Below are 19,309 nucleotides of genomic sequence, written 5' to 3' on the forward strand. Positions count from 1 at the left end.
AAATGCCCATTCTGTTTTTAATCAGTTAATGATCCATTAAATAAAAAGTCGTCTTAGATCATGGCTTTTAAGTTTAGTCAATAATTTTTGATAGGAACTTTGTCAGGGAGTTTTTGAAAATCCAAGCACACAGCACCAAGACAGTCACATCCATCCTAGATGCCTGCTGATACTCAAACACCTTCAGGAGGAAGTGGGATGTATTTTTTTGTAGAATTCATTCTGATTTTCCTTCAGCAAAGCTTGTTCCTCTATATCAGCGTTGGTGAATCTTTTCGACACAGAGTGCTGAAATGGGAGTGTGTGCATGCTCGCTGGAAACCGGAAAAGCAGCCACCCGGTGCACATGCGCCTGTTGGGCAGCTGTTCTTCTGGTATCTGGCATGTTCATGTGCACCGGCCACCTGGTCTCCCAGCTTTTGGAAGACCAAGTGGTCGGTGCACATGCTGGAAACCAGAAGATAATCTTTCCGGCATGCGCATGAACACTGGGCGGCTGCTCTTCCAGTTTCCGGCACTCCCGTGCATGTGAAAACCAGCTGGCTGGTGCGCCGGAACCTGGAAGAGCAATAGGCAACGGCTCTATATGCTTTGTTATTTTTTCTTTGATGAACTTTTCCAATTAGGCCAGAAAACTGACCACTCGATCATTTTTCAAGTCTCCTCTTGGTCCCTATTTGTTAAAATAGCTTCTTTCCAATCCTATTTCATTGAGGCCAATTTGAGGGTCAAGTTATATATCTTTGCTAAATGGTCAGCAATTTCTAATTTCAATGATCTGATGAGTATACTCTATGTTTGTAAACTCATATTTTATTGCTAGAGATGATCATTCTATTTGTTTTTAAAAATATACACTTTTCCAGAACCAAATTCTAACTACGGGTAGTCCTTGACTATTCAAAAACATGACAGCTCTGAAAAAAGTGATTTACAACTGGTTCCCACACTTAATGACCACTGTAGCATCCCTATGGTCATGTGATCAAAATTTGGTTGCTTGGCAACTATTTGTGGTGGTTGCAGCATCCCAGAGTGAAGTGATAACCCTTTGTGACCTCAGGGGGCTTCTGACAAGGAAAATCAGTGGTGGTGGGGACGCTGGATTCATTTAATGATTCTAAGACTCGCTTAAGGACCATGGCAAAAAGATTGCATGATTCAACAACTCTACTGCTTAGCAATGGAGCTTCTGGCCCCAGTTGTAAGTTGTAAGGACTACCTGTACCACCAAATAATTCACCTGACCATTTTAAGGAAATTTGCTTCGCTTGCTATAATAACACTAAATTCAGAGTCGGTAGGTATTTAGCTGATTATGCACTTATCCTTGGGTTGGTTGAACATGATATTACTCTTTTTTCAAGTCACTGCACTTATTTAATTTGCCTCTGAGGTAATGGGAAGACAAAACAACAGGTTTGACCCTCTTAAGACAGTGTCTGGAAAGGACAGAAAATTCATATTTAATTACTTCCTACACTATTAAGCATGACTTAAGTCTCCTGCCTTCCTGGGTGGGACTAGATGAAACTACTGATGTGGGATGTGGTGATAAAAGAGAGATTATCAGGGTATGTGCCTCTTGGGTTTAGGTGGGGGAAAACCCTGGGTTACACCAAGAGGGCAAGTGGTTTATTATCCTGTGAGGGTTTTTTTTAAACACAAAACAACAGTTTGAACTTTAAATCTGTTGTTCAGATTTATCTACTGGTATTCAGAATTCTCTCTCTTTAAAGAACAAGTCTATGATTTCTGGTTTTTAGGACAGGGACAAGAGGGAGAAACTAGAGTGGAAAGCCCGACATCTGTAATTCAGTTACAAGGAGTCTTTGATCCAGAAGAGACAAACCAAACTAAAGAATGATGCAAATCCCCCCCAAAAAAGTTTAAAGAGGATATTCTCTTCACTTTCCATCTGGTAATTTTTAACTGCTTTTTTCCCCATTTGTTTTGCTAACTTCTACATTGATCGTACATGCTAACACTTCTTTTGGTGTACCAAAAAGAGAAAGCAACGTTTGCTTGGTACCACTGAAAAATGTTTCTTTATATTTCTCTCTAGCATACAATATTAAAAGTGTTCCAATTCATTTGGCATTTCCTCTAGTTCCCCCCCACTCCCCCCAATCTCCTTCAACAGTGAAGTTGCTTGACAAAGATATCCACCGCAGTTTGGTTCATCTCTTTTATCTTTGAACATATTTACATCGTCTCTTTTACATCACTAGCACCCTAAGGCAGAATACCACAATCAAATTCAATAATTAGAAACATATAAGTCAGATAAACAGCATAACAACCAAAAGATGGGCTGCCATAGAGAGGAAGGGGTCAAGCTATTTTCTAAAGCACCTGTAGGCAGACAAGGAATAATGGATGGAAACTGAACAAGGAGAGATTCAACCTGGAAATAAGGAGAAACTTTCTGACAGTGTGAACAATCAACCAATGGAACGGCTTGCCCTCAGAAGTTGTGGGAGTGCCATCACTTGAGACCTTCAAGAAGAGATTGGACTACCATTTGTCAGAAATGGTGAAGGGTCTCCTGCTTGGGTGGGGGGTTGGATTAGATGACCTGTAAGGTCCCTTCCAACTCTGATTATCTGTCTCTTTTAAGAGCACCCACTCAAAAGCAATCTCCCTTCCCTACTCAAGGGTATTCATGCACAAGAGTTCTTTTTGTATGCACAACTCTGAAAATTAATATATTTTGTTTGGGAAGGATATTCCAAGCTTCAGGAACACAACAAATCGTTATCCCGTCCCAGGTATTTTCCAAAGGATGCCTGGTCCACAAGGGACAGCTGAAAACAGGCATTATAGAGAGAAAGCAGTCCATTATGTATCATGGAGTAAAGGCCAAGGGCTTTAAAGTCTCATATCAACACATTAAAATAGACTTCAACTAGGCCCCAGTCAGAACAGACGTCACAAGTTCTCTGTCTATTCAGCTAATAAGATTTATTCTTTTGTCTCATTTCTGAGAACTCTACCAAGACAGGTCCCCCACACATCACATTGTAGCAATCTAGTCTCAATCAGAAAACACTGTTTTGGTCATGGAGAGAGTACAAGTAATATTGTGGTGGTGTTGAAGTTGCTTTCAAAGGATGTGGCAATGATCATCAAGTGGGATTCTTTTAAAAGGGGATTGTACAAATTCAGGAAGACAAAGCCAACAACGGCAACTTGTAATGATGGGTATATAATAATTGTAGGGCCAGAGGCCACGTGCTTCAATATAATACAAAGATTTAACAAAAAATTACAAATACGATTAGGGGATTGGAGGCTAAAACATATAAAGAATGGTTGTTGGAATTGGGTGTGTCTAGTTTGATGAAAAGAAGGACTAGGGGAGACATGATAGCAGTGTTCCAATATCTCAGGGATTGCCACAGAGAAGAGGGAGTCAAGCTATTCTTCAAAGCACCTGAGGGCAGGACAAGAAGCAATGAATGGAAACTAATCAAGGAGAGAAGCAACTTAGAACTAAGGAGAAATTTCCTGACAGTTAGGACAACTAAACAGTGGAACAACTTGCCTCCGGAAGTTGTGAATGCTTCAATGCTGGAAGTTTTAAAGAAGAGATTGGACAACCATTTGTCTGAAATGGTATAGGGTTTCCTGCCTGAGCAGGGGAGTTGGACTAGAAGACCTCCAAGGTCCCTTCCAACGCTGTTATTCTATTCTAATAGCACAAGCACAACAGAGGATTAGAATTGCCCTCACCTATTGTTTGTGTTCTATCCATAGACATCTTGAAAGCCTTTGTGGAAAATAGACTGCTAGTATGAGAACAAGCAGTGATTTGATTTTGCAAGACTCTTTTTATTTTCTATTTTAGCTAATACTGTTATCTTCTAGATGTTTTTTGTTCCCAAGGTTTAAAGATAATCTTTTATTGTTATTGCTATTTTTACTTGCTGTTTAGAGTTTGATTTTAGACTTATGATTTAATACTTCTTATTTTAGTATACTGTTAGATAATGTTTATTAATACTGATTGCTCAAAACTACCTCAAAATAAAGCCTTTTTCTTTACACTGGAAAGTTCTCATTTCTTTTATGCCACCCAGTTTTGTTCTTGACAACTTTTGCTAGAAAACTTTCTGCTGAAACTTTGCTTATATCTTGTTGCACCTAGGGCAATGCCAGCTACTTACAGTAAGTCCAATGCACAGTAACAACATTTGCTCTTTGGCTTATTTTGATTCCATTATATCAATATGTGTTACTCTCTGAATACATTATTTAATATTTCAATGTATATTCCACCTTTTTAGCCATAGGCCTTCTGGGAACCACACATTACATAACGAAGACACAATTGTATAAGTAAATTAAATATGCTATATTTCCTGAGAATCCCTCTCTTATACAATGTAGGAATTTTGTGTTTATAGCTGGTCATTCTTGTTTTATCAAGACACTAATGAAGACACAATACAAATTCCCAGATTGCTCAGAAGCAATTTGCCTTCAACCAATCTTCCAAAGCATTTAATACATTGTCAATAGTTACTGAGATGTGCAAAAAACAGTGTGATTCTTCAGCAGAAATTAAATTTGCCTGCTTTGAATAAAGTATATTTGGCTGGTAACTGACTTATACATTTTAGAATTATTGAAAGGCTCAGTGGAGATTATCTAATCCAACCTCTGACCAAAATTCACTATTATAAATTGTTATTAGGAATTACCTGAGAATATCTCCATTTCTGGCATTTGATACTTGCTGGTTCAGGCAACTGAGGCATTATGGCTTTCAATTCATTTATAATCAACTGCTGGACCTTTGCTTTGTCCCATTCCAAATGTTCAGCTCCAAAAGACACAGTGGTATGAACAACAACAGATGGAGCAATATCAGGTGATTCTGTAAGAGACAAAGCAGGAAAATGTCTACAAATGGCACCAACGACATTCCCTTTATGGATCTCTTATGTTCAAAATTAAAGATTTAATCAAGGATATCTGTCCATCTAGGAAATGATAATCAGAAAAAAATTACTGTTAATGCTTGTGAGATTTGGTTAGACTTACAGGTCCTAAATTTACGACTGCTCATTTAATGATGGTTCTAAGTTACAACAGCCTTAGAAAATGTGACTTATGGCCTGTCCTTGAAATTATGATTTTACACTACCCCTGTGATCATGTGATCATAATTTAGGCTCTTGGCAACTGGCTCACATTTATGCTAATTGCAGCATCTAGCAGTCACGTGATCATAAATTGTGCCCTTCTCAGCTGGCTTTCAACAAACAGTCAATTGGGGAAGACAGATTTACTTAATGAGAGCATGATTCATTTAATAACATGTGATTTGTTTAACAATTGGGCTGTTTAGTGATCAAAATTCTGGTCCCAACTGTGTTTGTAAGTCAGGAGCTACCATATATGTTCTTCTATTATAGAGGATTCTAAGTTGCCTAAACTTCAATGCAGTAAGAAAAAGAAATCAAAATAATAAATGACAACATTGTAATATATTTTGGGTTGGGTTTGAGTTACTGTTGATTCCTGGATAAAGATGGATGACCTTTAAAAATAGCTTCATTCCATGTTAGGAATGAAGAGTGGCGGAATCTAACCACGAGATGGAGAATCTCAAACCCAACCACCCACCACTTCAAACTTACTAAAAACAGAGGAAGAAGAACCACTGCACAGATAGTCCTCAGCTTACAACCATTCATTTAGTGACCGTTTGAAGTTCCAATGGCACTGAGCAAAGTGACTTATGACTGGTTTTCACACTTAAGAGCCATGGTGACGCAGTGATTAGAATGCAGTATTACAGGCTACTTCTGCTGATTGCCAGCTGCCTGTAATTTGGTGGATCGAATCCCACCCGGCTCAAGGTTGACTCAGGCTTCCATCCTTCCGAGGTGGATAAAATGAGGACCCAGATTGTCGGGGGCAACATGCTGACTCTGTAAACTGCTTTCAGAGCACTGTGAAAGCACTGTGAAGTGGTATATAAGTCTAAGTGCTATTGCTATTCCCCCAAGAGCCAATGGGTTCATTGCAAAATAAACGTTATTTATTTTATTTATTGAGAACATTGAATTCTTCACCTGGTTTCATTGGAATTTCAGAATACCTTGAAGTGTTTAAATCATTAACTTAACACAAAGCCAGCAGACAGTGGTTGATGATTTGGTAAAGCATACTTTTGGCAACCATTACTTTGTTTTTTTCACTCAAGCAACAGTGTGGCATGATTAGTTACATCTGCAAAAATGTCTTCTTTACTACAGCTATAATAAGTATAGGATCTTTATCTCCTCTGCATCTGGTTAACCTAGCCTGTCCTCAAGGAAGGTCTGACCAAACCAATTTTTCTAAACATTTCAAAGCCTCCAGTGGTCTTGCAGGACATAAATTATTTCAAGAGACCTGAATGACACAGTAAGGAACTGTCAATGTTCACAGGGAAGAATTTTCTCACTTTTGTAACTGGCTTCTGATCAAACTAGACCAAAAGAGCAGCATTATCTATTGCTCAGATAATCTGTCTCCCCAAAGTTGGTCCCAACCCCTTTTTGTTTACCTCTGATCCATTTTGGATGATGCCATTGTACCATTTAATATTATGATTAGGTAAAAAAAAAAAATCCACCTAAATGCATTGGTACCTTTAAAACAGTCCTGAGTAGTAACAACAACACAGAAAAACTCCCAACCTAAATCTACCCTGCACAAATAATGAAAAAACAAAATGTTGGCATTTTGACAACTTTATGATTTTGTGGTGGGCCTTCTACTCTGTCCTGCCTGCCCTGCAAATGCTAAATGTTGGAATACAGCATAGCACATATGTCTCCACACATTTGCTTTTATACTACAGAAAGATACAGCAGTACAGGTAGTTCTCGGTTTACAACAGTTTGTTTAGTGACCGTTCAAAGTTACAATGGCACTGAAAAAATGACTTACGACCATTTTTCGCACTTACGACTGTTGCAGCATCCCCAGGGTCATGAGATCAAAATTCAAATGCTTGGCAAGTGACTCATATTTATGACAGTTGCAATGTCCCAAGGCACGTGAGCACCTTTTCTGACTGCTTAAGCAAAGTCAACGGGAAACCAGATTCATTTAACAACTGTGTTACTAACATAATAACAACAGCAGTTCACTTAACAACTGTGAAAGGAAGGTTGTAAACTGGGACAAAACATACTTAACAAATTATCTCTCAGTGTGATGACCCAGGGTGGGATACAAAATAAACACAGTCACAAAACACAGGTAAAGCCTGTCACTATGCTTCCAAGCTCCAAATATACTTGACTGGAGACAAAAAAACCCTCCCACATGAGCAGTTACAAGAAGGAGGAAATGCCATTTAAACTAAAAATGCCTATAAATTATAAAGAGTAAAAAACAACACAAACCAGGCAAGATAAAGGCTTGAAGACGTCCACAGATATCAGAACACACACTGGGAAGGATGCCAAACTCAGAGAGGAACAATAAACTAGAGATATTTCTGCACTTTGTTTCCAGCACTTGCCCGTAAACATGTTCGTCCTCTTATCCAGTTGTCACAGCTGCAGTGCATGAAGAGGATCAAGGCCCTTTCCTCCCCAGTAGACCACGTCTCTCCCTTATCCTCTCCTCCCTGAGTGCCCTAGGATGGAGAGGGGATGGGCCTGGGTCCTCCTCTGACTGCCCAGCCGGCCTCTGCCCTTCCCCAGCCACCTCCACAACCTCCGGAGCCACACTTCCACTACCTGTCGGATGTTCCTCCTCTCCCTCAGAGTCAGTCTCCATCAGGGGCATGACACTCAGCAACAGAAATTTTGGGCTCAATTTTGGTCGTAAGTCAAGGGCTACCTGTACTGTTCTTTAGTCTACTAACTAATAATTTAGCAAGCTGAAGTGGAGCACTGTTGGGCTGAGAAATAATTATATTACCTTTAATCCACCTACAATAGCCACTGGAAACTTCTTTAGTTGTGGTTACATCCATGAACTAGGATGAAAGAATATAGATTCTTATCTTTCTTGTAAGCCTAAGGAAATACACTGCTCAAAAAAATAAAGGGAACACAAAACTAAGACATCGTAGATCTGAATGAACGAAGTATTCTTATTAAATACTTTGTTCATTACATAGATGAATGTGCTGACAACAAAATCACACAAAAATTATCAATGGAAATCAAATTTAGCAACCCATGGAGGTCTGGATTTGGAGTTACACTCAAAATTAAAGTGGAAAAAGAACACTACAGGCTGGTCCAACTTTGATGTAATGTCCTTAAAACAAGTCAAAATGAGACTCAGTAGTGTGTGTGGCCTCCACGTCCCTGTATGACCTCCCTACAATGCCTGGGCATGCTCCTGATGAGGTGGCGGATGGTCTCCTGAGGGATCTCCTCCCACACCTGGACTAAAGCATCCCCCAACTCCTGGACAGTCTGTGATGCAACGTGGCGTTGGTGGATGGAGCGAGACATGATGTCCCAGATGTGCTCTATTGGATTCAGGTCTGGGGAACGGGCAGGCCAGTCCATAGCATCAATGCCTTCATCTTGCAGGAACTGCTGACACACTCCAGCCACATGAGGTCTAGCATTGTCGTGCATTAGGAGGAACTCAGGGCCAATCGCACCAGCATATGGTCTCACAAGGGGTCTGAGGATCTCATCTCGGTACCTAATGGCAGTCAGGCTACCTCTGGGGAGCACATGGAGGGCTGTGTGGCCCCCTAAAGAAATGCCACCCCACACCATTACTGACCCACTGCCAAACTGGTCATGCTGGAGGATGTTGCAGGCAGCAGAACGTTTTCCACAGCGTCTCCAGACCCTGTCACGTCTGTCACATGTGCTCAGTGTGAACCTGCTTTCATCTGTGTAGAGCACAGGGTGCCAGTGGCAAATTACCAATCTTGATGATTTCTGGCAGATGCCAAACGTCCTGCACGGTGTTCGGCTGTAAGCACAACCCCCATCTGTAGATGTCGGGCCCTCATACCACCCTCATGGAGTCTGTTTCTGACCATTTGAGCAGCCACATGCACATGTGTGGCCCGCTGGAGGTCATTTTGCAGGGCTCTGGCAGTGCTCCTTCTGTCCCTCCTTGCACAAAGGCGGAGGTAGCAGTCCTGGTGCTGGGTTGTTGCCATCCTATGGCCTCCTCCATATCTCCTGATGTACTGGCCTGTCTCCTGGTAGCGCCTCCATGCTCTGGACACTACGCTGACAGACACAGCAAACCTTCTTGCCACAGCTCGCACTGATGTGTCATCCTGGATGAGCTGCACTACCTGAGCCACTTGTGTGGGTTGTAGACTCCGTCTCATGCTACCACTAGAGTGAAAGCACCGCCAGCATTCAAAAATGACCAAACCATCAGCCAGAAAGCATAGGAACTGAGAAGTGGTCTGTGGTCACCACCTGCAGAACCACTCCTTTATTGGGGATGTCTTGCTAACTGCCTATGCTTTCCACCTGTTTGCACAACAGCATGTGAAATTGATTGTTAATCAGTGTTGCTACCTAAGTGGACAGTTTGATTTCACAGAAGTGTGATTGACTTGGAGTTACATTGTCTTGTTTAAGTGTTCCCTTTATTTTTTTGAGCAGTGTATATTTGCTTAAGTCCAGACACTATTTTTTAATGTCTGCTGCTGGTTATATCGCAGCCTAGTTTTCTTCAGGTCACCCAAAGCACCTCTGGACTTAACTTTATGTGTTGTGCCTGGAATTTATGTTCCAATATAGATTTTTCTGTGTCCCCCAAAGGGATATTATGATGGTTGAGTTGCCCAAGAGCACTGAACGAGGGTGAAGAGGGGACTGTTTTCAGTAAAATAAATAAGGGATGCTATGCTCACTCAGCAAAAAGGAATTGCAATTAAAAAATGGTGGGTGTTTTTTTTTGGGTCAGTGGGTGGGAATGGCAGCAGAGAACTTTCTATGACTTCGGCTGAAACCTAACTTTCAAATTTATCAGGGAAGTTATTGGAGCAAGTTTGTTCTTAAAATTATGGGTTGGAACCTAACATTCAAAAACATATTGAGAAAGACCAGCTTTTAAAATACAACCACTAAAACTATTTTTTAAAAGACAAATATCACAGCTGAACTCTGAGAACAGTAATGCAGAGAAACATGGAACTGGGCCAAAAATAAAAGTGATATAACAGAATTATGGTACATCTTCTTGTGCTTTGTATATTTGGTATTTTTTCCTACACTTAGGTTAACATGGGTCTCATCAGATTGCGGGCATGCAGCTCTTTCATGAGGAGGAAAGATCAAACATGCTTGTCTTTCTTATTTTGGCATCCAATTGTAAATGGGCTCAAAGATTTGGTCCCAGTATGGTAGCGTATATCCCAAAGAGATGATAGGAATGAAGCAAACAAACTTACTATTCAAGAACCAGAGAGGGTTATTTCTCAGATATTAAGTGCTCATGATGGTTAAGAATCACTGCCTTCTCTAGATTAGAAGAATGACCCGTTCCAAATGGAAAAACAGCTAATAGAAAATGTCCACCCAAATCAGAAAAATAGATATAGCAACTGTGCATAAGAGAGCAACATAAAAAGGGCTTCCACTTTGTTATAGAGAAATTTCTGTTGTCAAGGGTCCTCTGCTTATTTATTGCCAGCAAAGGGATTAAAAAATAAAGTCATAATGACTATTCTTTTATCTAAAATTCCTTCAACCTCATTTGCAAAATCTGTGATGGCTTAGACAGCAGCAGCTAATGAGTTCCCTGAAATCAAATGTTATTTGCAGGAAAAAGGTACAGAAAAGTGCTTTTATTTGTAGATGACTGATACAAAGCACCACATGAATGGGAAAATTACATCCAAAGTCAAAGAAGTCAAAGTGTTGGAACATATTGCTCTAGAAATTCTAGGCCTAATCCTGCCAAGATTCATGTTTTAGCTTGGCAAATATTCAATTTAGCAGCCAGTGTTAAGATAAAGCTGAGCGAATCGAGAGGGTCATCATGGATCATGATAGTGTCAAAAGTGATTTAAGGAGCTGAGAACAAGTGCTGTGAAAGGTCCCTTACCTGCTTGCAAGTGGCTTTTCTACACTGAAACCAAAATGCTACACAGGCCCTTATACTGAAGTGATATAAAGAAGGCTACTGAGAAGGTTAGCTTTAAGGCCTTCAGCCAAGCTAGCTACTGTAGTTCTTCTTAAACAAGGATAAAGGTATTTATGAAAGCTGTAAAAGAGGTTTTCATACTGACTGGCTGTTACCTTACCTCAATTCCTTCCTCAGGTGTAGTGATAATAGTATTGCTTCAGGATATCTATATAACCAAGCTTATTGGCTGTTATTATCCACACAGCCAGATATCACAAAGTTTTTGCTTGCCACTTTTTTTAAAAAAAGGAATGAATATAAAATGTCCACACACACACACCCCACCCCAAACAATTAAACACATGGGCTTTGATGTTTTAAAAAATTGAGCAACCTGCAATCGGTACTGCCATTTGTGAGCCATTAAATACGGTTTCTGATTTCAAGGAATTTGAGAGTAATTCTTCTGGAAATCTATTCCGAGGATTCCTGGCTAAGCTTACAAGGCTAATTTCAGTACATTCAAATTGTCTGAACAGATTGTAAGTCATTAAAAAAAAAGATTTTATTTGTTGTTGTTTCTTTGTTTTGCTTAATGCTTTCTCTCAATATTGTGTACTACATGATTTAGGCCCCATAGGCCCTTTTTTGGTGAGGTGGAGATGATGAAAGTAAAAACAACACAGACACTGTTTTTAAGTGAAAGCTTTGTTTTAGAAAGAGTGACACAGATATTAATGGCTCCTACAATTATAAATGTGGAATTTATGTTTATTGAGGTAGCAAAAACAAAGGCTTCTGCAAGACTCCTCAAAAATGGCATATAATAAAGTACAGAGGTAAGCTTAGTTATTCCAACATGAAAGAATAGTTTTTATAACCTTATTTTTTTCCTTCTTGAACTCCCACACGTGCAAGCTTAACAGAATAAACCATTCTTATTCTATTACCATAATCTTTTCAGTTAACTTTCTTTGGATTTATAGTTATGTGAACTGCTGTTAATATACTTATAATAATTTCAACACTCTTCCTGAAAAATAATCTTTAACCTAACCAATGCCACTAATAAGTAGACTTCTGTAATGATAAATAACTGTTTTATATTTTGTTACTGTTATAATGGAAATCTAGTATTATCTAATTCTTGGACAAGATACATTAAAAAGCACAGATGTTGGCTTTTACTGATTTATATCACAAATATTTATCACAATGAGTACATTCTTATTTCAAGGATATAAAATCACACATAGATCATTTTATGAAAAAAATTAAGTATGCTATCTGAGGTATCTAAATCCAAATCTATCTCTATATTAATCTTAGGCTTTGCTAGAAAATGCTCTTTTCCACTTTAATCTCATAGATATTTTAAAGTGCATTTCTATTTAATGCTCTGTCTATTAAAAAAAAGAATCCAGAGAATGTTTCATTTATGAAATTTTAAAGGGTTCTAGATGAAGTTTTCCTTTATTTGTCATAATCTTGTATTGTCTACCATCTTTTCAGTCTTTTTTCAAACTAGGAAAATAAACCTGTTAGTGAAGGAAATCTGGATAACGGTCCAATGTTTTTGGACTGTACGACTTTTTGTCTGTGTATACTTTCTATCTGTCCATTTATCCTTATCTTCTCTCTTTCTTGCACACACAGACACAGACACACACACAAATATTCTAGCTTTTCATATCTATTTTAGCCTCTGATATATCTTCTATGTTTTTAATTGACGGTAACTTTCTACCTTGTGCTGGCCTATGACCATAATAAAAATTTGACTCATTGATCGACAATTGAACCAAATCTTTAAAGACCTGATTCAATTTCATTCTAAAATACAAGAAAGTAATGACCATAATGTAAGAATGTAAATTCTGTTAGATCCTGGAGGGAAGGAAGGAAGATTGGTTAACCTGCTTGTTTTGGAAAACGTGTATTTTGCCTATGTACATCTTTGCATTCTTTCTATCTTCAAAGGTAGCAAGTGCCTAAAATCTCCAATGTATTGGTAGTATAAAATAGACAAACTGCTTTCACTTTATTCAAGGAATTAAGGGAGAGAGGACGAATCTTTCCACAGTGAAAAATAGTCTTAAATTTAATATGTATCTAGCAATATAACAATGAATAAAAATAAATTCCTTTGACTCTAAAAATAAACTTGGAATTTCCTCTGAAATGTCAGTACTGACGCTAGCATTACTTTCCAAACGGATAGGCCATTCTTAATTTTTTTAAAATTAAAAATTCAAAAGATTTGCTGACCCTCTTTTGTTCTCCATGGAATTACTATAATGTACAGACCACATTATTGCAGGGACTCACTGAAGAGATCAACGGGGTAATTTATTCTGTCTTTCAATTCTTTAGAAATCGTTTCATTGTAACATTGTAAGGAATAGGAAATGAATTATAAAGTAGAGATGAGGGCTTGAATGAATAGGTAACATAACTTATCAAGAGCAACTTTATCTATAATTTATTCAAAAACATATGATTCCAAATAAAATCATATCCCAAAAGGAGGAATAACATGCTGAATTTGAATAATACCAAATATTAGCAGGCCCATAAATAGAAAAATAGAACACAGTTCTGAAGTATCCAGTGTATTGGGTGGATTAAGAATTCATGCTGGAAAATTATTTTCATCCCACAGAACCTATTTAAAAGTATATAAACTATTTAACATTCATGCAAAAAGAAAAAAAAGACACCGCTGTACCCAAAATACAAGTGCTTTTCAGGAGATGAATTCTTGAGTATTTTATACTTGTGGGGGGGAGGAATTTTTTCATTGGCAAAACTAGGTTTTCAATAATTAATAAGGTTTAGTATTGACTTACATAAGCATCTGTACCTTTAAAAGTGAATCGTGCTGGACAGCAAGATTCTAACAACAATTGGAATATGCAAGGTCATCTTCACTAAAGGTGAAGGGATTTTACCATTTTTAAAACAGTAAGATGGATTTGACCAAAATAAGCAGGTTATTTAGCTCCACGTGCTTTTCATTATTTTGTGTGGTCCACATTGTTCATGTATGCATGAAACGTTTCAATGAATAGTTTTTATTATATGTCAAAAGGGAAGGCAAGAAGTACAATAAAAAAAGATTAACGTTAGGACTCCAAATATAAGCCAAGATAGTGATTTTTGTCATCATTTAAAAATCTAGCATAATTAAGGCAATAAATAGTACAAAGCATGAAAAAACACTAGGAACCAGATTTTACAGCCAGCCGAGAAGTAAAAAAAAAATGTCACCTGAATACTTGGTGAAACAGAATAACAGAAATACTAGATGTCAAAAAATCAAGACTGAAGAGACCAAAATTAAATGGAAACTGAAAATTTCAGAACTGGAAACAAAATCCAGTCTGGGTTAATGTTGCATATATGCCCATGCTTCGGTGTTCATTTCTGAGCAAATAATTTTAAAAGTCATTAAGCTTTCATGTGGATTAGTTGGCATTTACCCCTCAATCTATATATTTTCTGGTGAAATTTCTACAATACTCCAACATATAAATGTGTATATGTGTGTGTATGTGTTGGGAAAAGGGAGGAGGAAAATTTTCTAAAACATGTTCTGATTTGAGACAACTTTTCCAAATGTATGCTAATCTGTTTAAATATTTCTAACTGGGAATGACAAAACAGCAAAATGTCATTCTCTACAACAGCCCAAGTTGAAATAGAATCTGCTTTGGTAGGTTATTGTAAGTACTCAGTTACGAATTTACAGTATTTTACACACCTGGGTCATTTTTCTAAAAATTATGAAATGCATTGCTCAATTTCTGCATGATTTGGGAAGATCTAAAAATGGGCTGAGGCTCTCTCTTAACGTATGAGAAATTCGGATCTAGAGTTCCTTTGATCACTCATGCCTTTGGCTGTTTTCATTTATTTCTACTGAGGTGCTATGAGGTCCCCTTTCAATATTCTTGCCTTGGTAACTACAATTCCTAGCTAGGGGAATCTGTAATCTTCAGATTCTCCGTTTTATGATTTGCTTCTAGTTTTAAACCTTCCCTGAGGTGAGACTGATCCAGCAAGCTAAGAAGCACTATTTTCTTCTGGCTTTGCTGTGTGTTGGCATGATACAGTTGGCATCATGTCAGAATGTCTATGCATAGCGTGCAGACAAGACAAAGAAGAATGATGCCTTCTGTCTTCATCTTACAACTTGATCCTTCTCCTGGCAAATCCCACTCTTTTTTTTCTATGCAATGGAGTTGGGCACAAATGCCGCTCTTTGAAAAGAAGAGAGACCTGTGCTATATATCTGCATACATGTCTCAATCATAATGGCTATGCAATGATAATGAGCACAGCAATAATTATTTCTTTTATAAATAATTATTGCTACTAATTTAATATTATTAATATAATTATGTTTAAAATATACACATGACATGACCATAATAAGAATTATGCACCAAACTGTGTTTTTTGGTTAGTGAGATTTCATTTTGAGCGTCCTAGTTTACAGAGATACGCATTACTCTAAAGGGGTTAGGTATAGGCATCATCATAAAAATTATCTCCATTTTTGTTATTCAACTATTTTATAGCCTTGGGCAGGGGCGGGATGGGGGGTGGGATAGAGAATAAGAAATCACCTTAGAAAACCTCAGATTAAACAGAAACACCCACCACTGCAACTATTTATGTTTTGCTACTAACAAACACTATTGTCCCACTCCTTTCCTTGGAATAGAATTGTCAAATCCAACAAAGTTAACAAGGGACAATAAAACACACACACACACACACACACACACACAGAGAGAGAGAGAGAGAGAGAGAGAGAGGGAGGGAGGGAGGAGGGGCCCTTTCCCATAATGAGGCCTTGTGGGAAGTAATTCATCTGCACTTGCTTGTCTTCAGTTCTTTAAGTCTTATAGCAGCTATATAGTTCACTCCCCTGGAGTAAGATGGTTTTCTTAGACAAATGACTGCCAACCAATATTTCTATCCTCTCTCCCAACCCCCATTTTATAAATCTGTGTCACGTATGCCTAGCTTTCTTTTAATCCATCAGGAGCAGCTGGTACAATCCAGAATGTATATAAAGAAACAATGGTGATATTTCACTGTTCTAGGAAGGACTCTGATATATTGATTAAAAAAATGCAACCTACAATTATCAGGATTACTAGGAGCTTGGGGTTTTTTAAACATCCATTTTAAAATTCTAAACTTTTCCTTAAAAATATTTCTGAAAGCAATAAATTCTAATGCATCTTTTAAATAACTTCTTAACATTAATACTTTCAAATTCACTTTCAATAATATTTTACAAGCTTTAGGAATATAGCAGAATGCTATATATTGGGAAGAAAAAGTGCATAAAAAACAAGAGACCATCCAGAGTTGTTATAAAGATTCCCATATAAAGATGTTTTAAATAAATCAATAAATAAAGAAGAGGAGCTATTCCTGACATACCCTGACTGTTAAAATGAGGGCTATATGAAGGAGAAAGGTCTAAATAAAAATTGTCTCAATTAAGCTACTGTTAATAAAAGGATCACTTTTGAATATGTCCATTCAAAAAAAGGAAACAAAATTAAATATCATAACATACCATATTTCAGTTTTTTGCATATTTAATATGAAAGTAAGCCCAGAATGTAAGATTTGCTGCTAAAGACAGAAAAATAGATGTGGAAGCCAAAGTATCTTCTCAAAAGTGTGAATATGCATTGTATTCTACCAGAGAACAAGACAAGACTTGAAAGTAATCAAAATTGTCAGTGAAATGAAAACTAAAGACGCTTTGGGAATTTAACTAAAGGGAGAAAATTTTATCTTCAAAATAAACAAAATCAAGACTAAGTGATTTTGATGGAGGTGCACACAGAATTGCCTTGTGCTATAAAGGGAATAGAGATTTTTTTAGCTGCTGTGAGTTGAAAACAGGATTAGAAGAGCAAACTTTTGCACAACACAATCCTATTACATATGCTTAATAGAAGTAAGCCCCAATGAGTCCAATGGCTCATTCTTAAAGGTAAATCCAAAAAGGATGGCGGCATTAGCAATATAGCAGCATGAAACAACTTGTGCTTTTTCCAAGGGAAATCTTGGAAAATTAGCTTTTAATTGAGAATGAAAATGGCAGGCAGGAAACAGAAAAGTCTTCTACAAAAGAGGACTACCACACAAAGTATCCCTCTCTGAAACAGTAATAATTGAAAGGCTCTCAGTCCTATCTTCCTCATGCTTAGTTGCCCTTTGTTCGATGTAGGATTTAGGTCAGGATCCAGATTGTGACCTTCTGTGACTCTGATAATAGCAGTTCCAATGAATTCTCAAATAGGACCCAGGCAACAGCTGCATTTACTAAAAGATGTTGCAGTTACAGGGCCCAGGGTGACACAGGAAGGAGAAGAAGCGCAGCCGTTCCTGGCAGATGGCTGCCCATGTGCCCTTAATTGGCAGAGTTTCAAACAAACATGGTTCTTATTCTGGCCTTATTTGTGCCAATTGCTGCTGCAACAGCAATTTATACTCAAGGGCATTTCTTACCTTTGTTAATTCCACAGAAGCGAGCTAGCATATTTCTGGATAAAGCCTCAGGCAAGAGAAAGTGTAATATAGTGGTTAATTGCTGGACAAGGCCTGAGGAGACCCAAGTTTTGAGTCTACTTTAATCTACAAAAACTCAAGAGTGGGTGATTTGGGGCCAGTCACTCACTCAGCCAACCTACCTCAGACAGAGGAGAAATGCTAACTATACTTGCATATTTAGTTTAGTTTAATTTACTTTATTGTCATTGCACCTCATACAACGAAATCAAGCACCATCTTCAGTGCACATCATGACCATGAAAATAAACACAAACACACATCCTTCACCCTTCACACATTGAACCAGAAACCCCCGACACCACACCAATACTGCACTATACAGCAAAATTCAAAAGAGCTACTGCCCTGGGATAGAAGCTGCTTTTCAGCCTATTTGTCCTTGTTTTTATTATTCTGTACTGTCTGCCAGATGGTAATAGTTCAAAAAAAGGGTGCCCAGGATGAGATGGATCTTTGAGAATGTTTTGAATTTCCTTAAGGGAGCGGGAGCTATAAAGCTCTTCCAAAGAGGGGAGAGGGCAACCAATGATCTTCTGGGCAATGACATTAATCCTCTGGAGTGCTTTCCTATCTGCCCCTGTGCAATTGGCAAACCATACAGAGGTGCAGTAAGTTAAGATACTCTCTGTGGAGCAGCGGTAGAAGGTCACCAGCAGTTTTTCATTCAGTTGTTTTCTGAGAAGTCTCAGGTAGTATAATCTCTGCTGGGCCCTTTTGACCAGGGCTGCAACATGGGCACCCCAGGTCCTCTTTTAGGGTAACACCCAGAAACTTAAAACTGGCCCCTTGCTCCACTCGGTCTCTATTGATAAGCAAGGGCTGGATGTGTGATCTGTTCCTTCTATAGTCCACTATAAGCTCCTTGGTCTTCCTTGGTGTTGAGGACCAAGTTATTGTCTCCACACCACGAAAGCAACCAGTCCACCTCATCTTGGTAGGCAGACTCATCCCCACTGGAGATAAGTCCCACCACTGTTGATCATCTACAAATTTAGCAATCGTATTACTAGCATGAATGGGAATGCAGTCATGCACATAAAGAGTATTCTCCTAGAAGAAAGGCAAATGTAGCAATTAAGTAAATGAATAAACAAAATATTTAATTTTGCAGCCCAGTTTGAATCATTTAAAATTATGAGAATACTTTGCTCTTTCAAACATTCTTTAAATAGGCTGCAGAATTAAAACTAGAATTAAAAATTAGGGAGAAAATATAATTATCTTGGAGAAAATTTCACATAGCTTGCCTGCTAAAAAAACTAGTCACTGTTTCTATTAGGGAAGATTTTGAAACCTTAATAGAATCAACAAAACACTTTAACTGACATTATGAAATTATCATATACTCATGTTGTACATGAAGCAAGTCAGAGAGACCAAAATCGATGTTTACTTGTCTGTTAGACATATATCCTGCTTTTGCTTTGGGAGCTCATATAACACTGTATTCTACATCAACTTTACTTTATCATTTTGTGAGGCAGAGGAGACTACATTATCGGTGAATTGCTGTGGTTGGGAGAGATCAATTTAAATCTGCGTTTCCATGATGGCATTATACTGGTATAGCCAACAAACTGCCCTTACATTCTACTTAGGAAGGCTATTATGACTAAATAATTAGTTA

At 38.1% G+C, this 19,309-nt stretch overlaps 1 protein-coding gene across 4 annotated transcripts in view; it reads right to left on the reverse strand.

Moving 5' to 3' along the window:
• RNLS (renalase, FAD dependent amine oxidase) overlaps nucleotides 1–19,309 on the reverse strand; it is a 129,684-nt gene that overhangs the window by 10,019 nt on the left and 100,356 nt on the right. For all 4 annotated transcript variants that reach the window (XM_087932372.1, XM_026719930.2, XM_026719931.2 and 1 more), the window contains one exon: nucleotides 4,707–4,882. In XM_087932372.1, coding sequence (XP_087788498.1) covers nucleotides 4,707–4,882 — 176 coding nt within the window. The remainder of the gene's footprint in view (nucleotides 1–4,706; nucleotides 4,883–19,309) is intronic.

Source organism: Pseudonaja textilis, chromosome 4, assembly GCF_049901715.1.
Source record: "Pseudonaja textilis isolate UNSWEBS1 chromosome 4, rPseTex1.2, whole genome shotgun sequence".
NCBI classification, from domain to species: domain Eukaryota; kingdom Metazoa; phylum Chordata; class Lepidosauria; order Squamata; family Elapidae; genus Pseudonaja; species Pseudonaja textilis.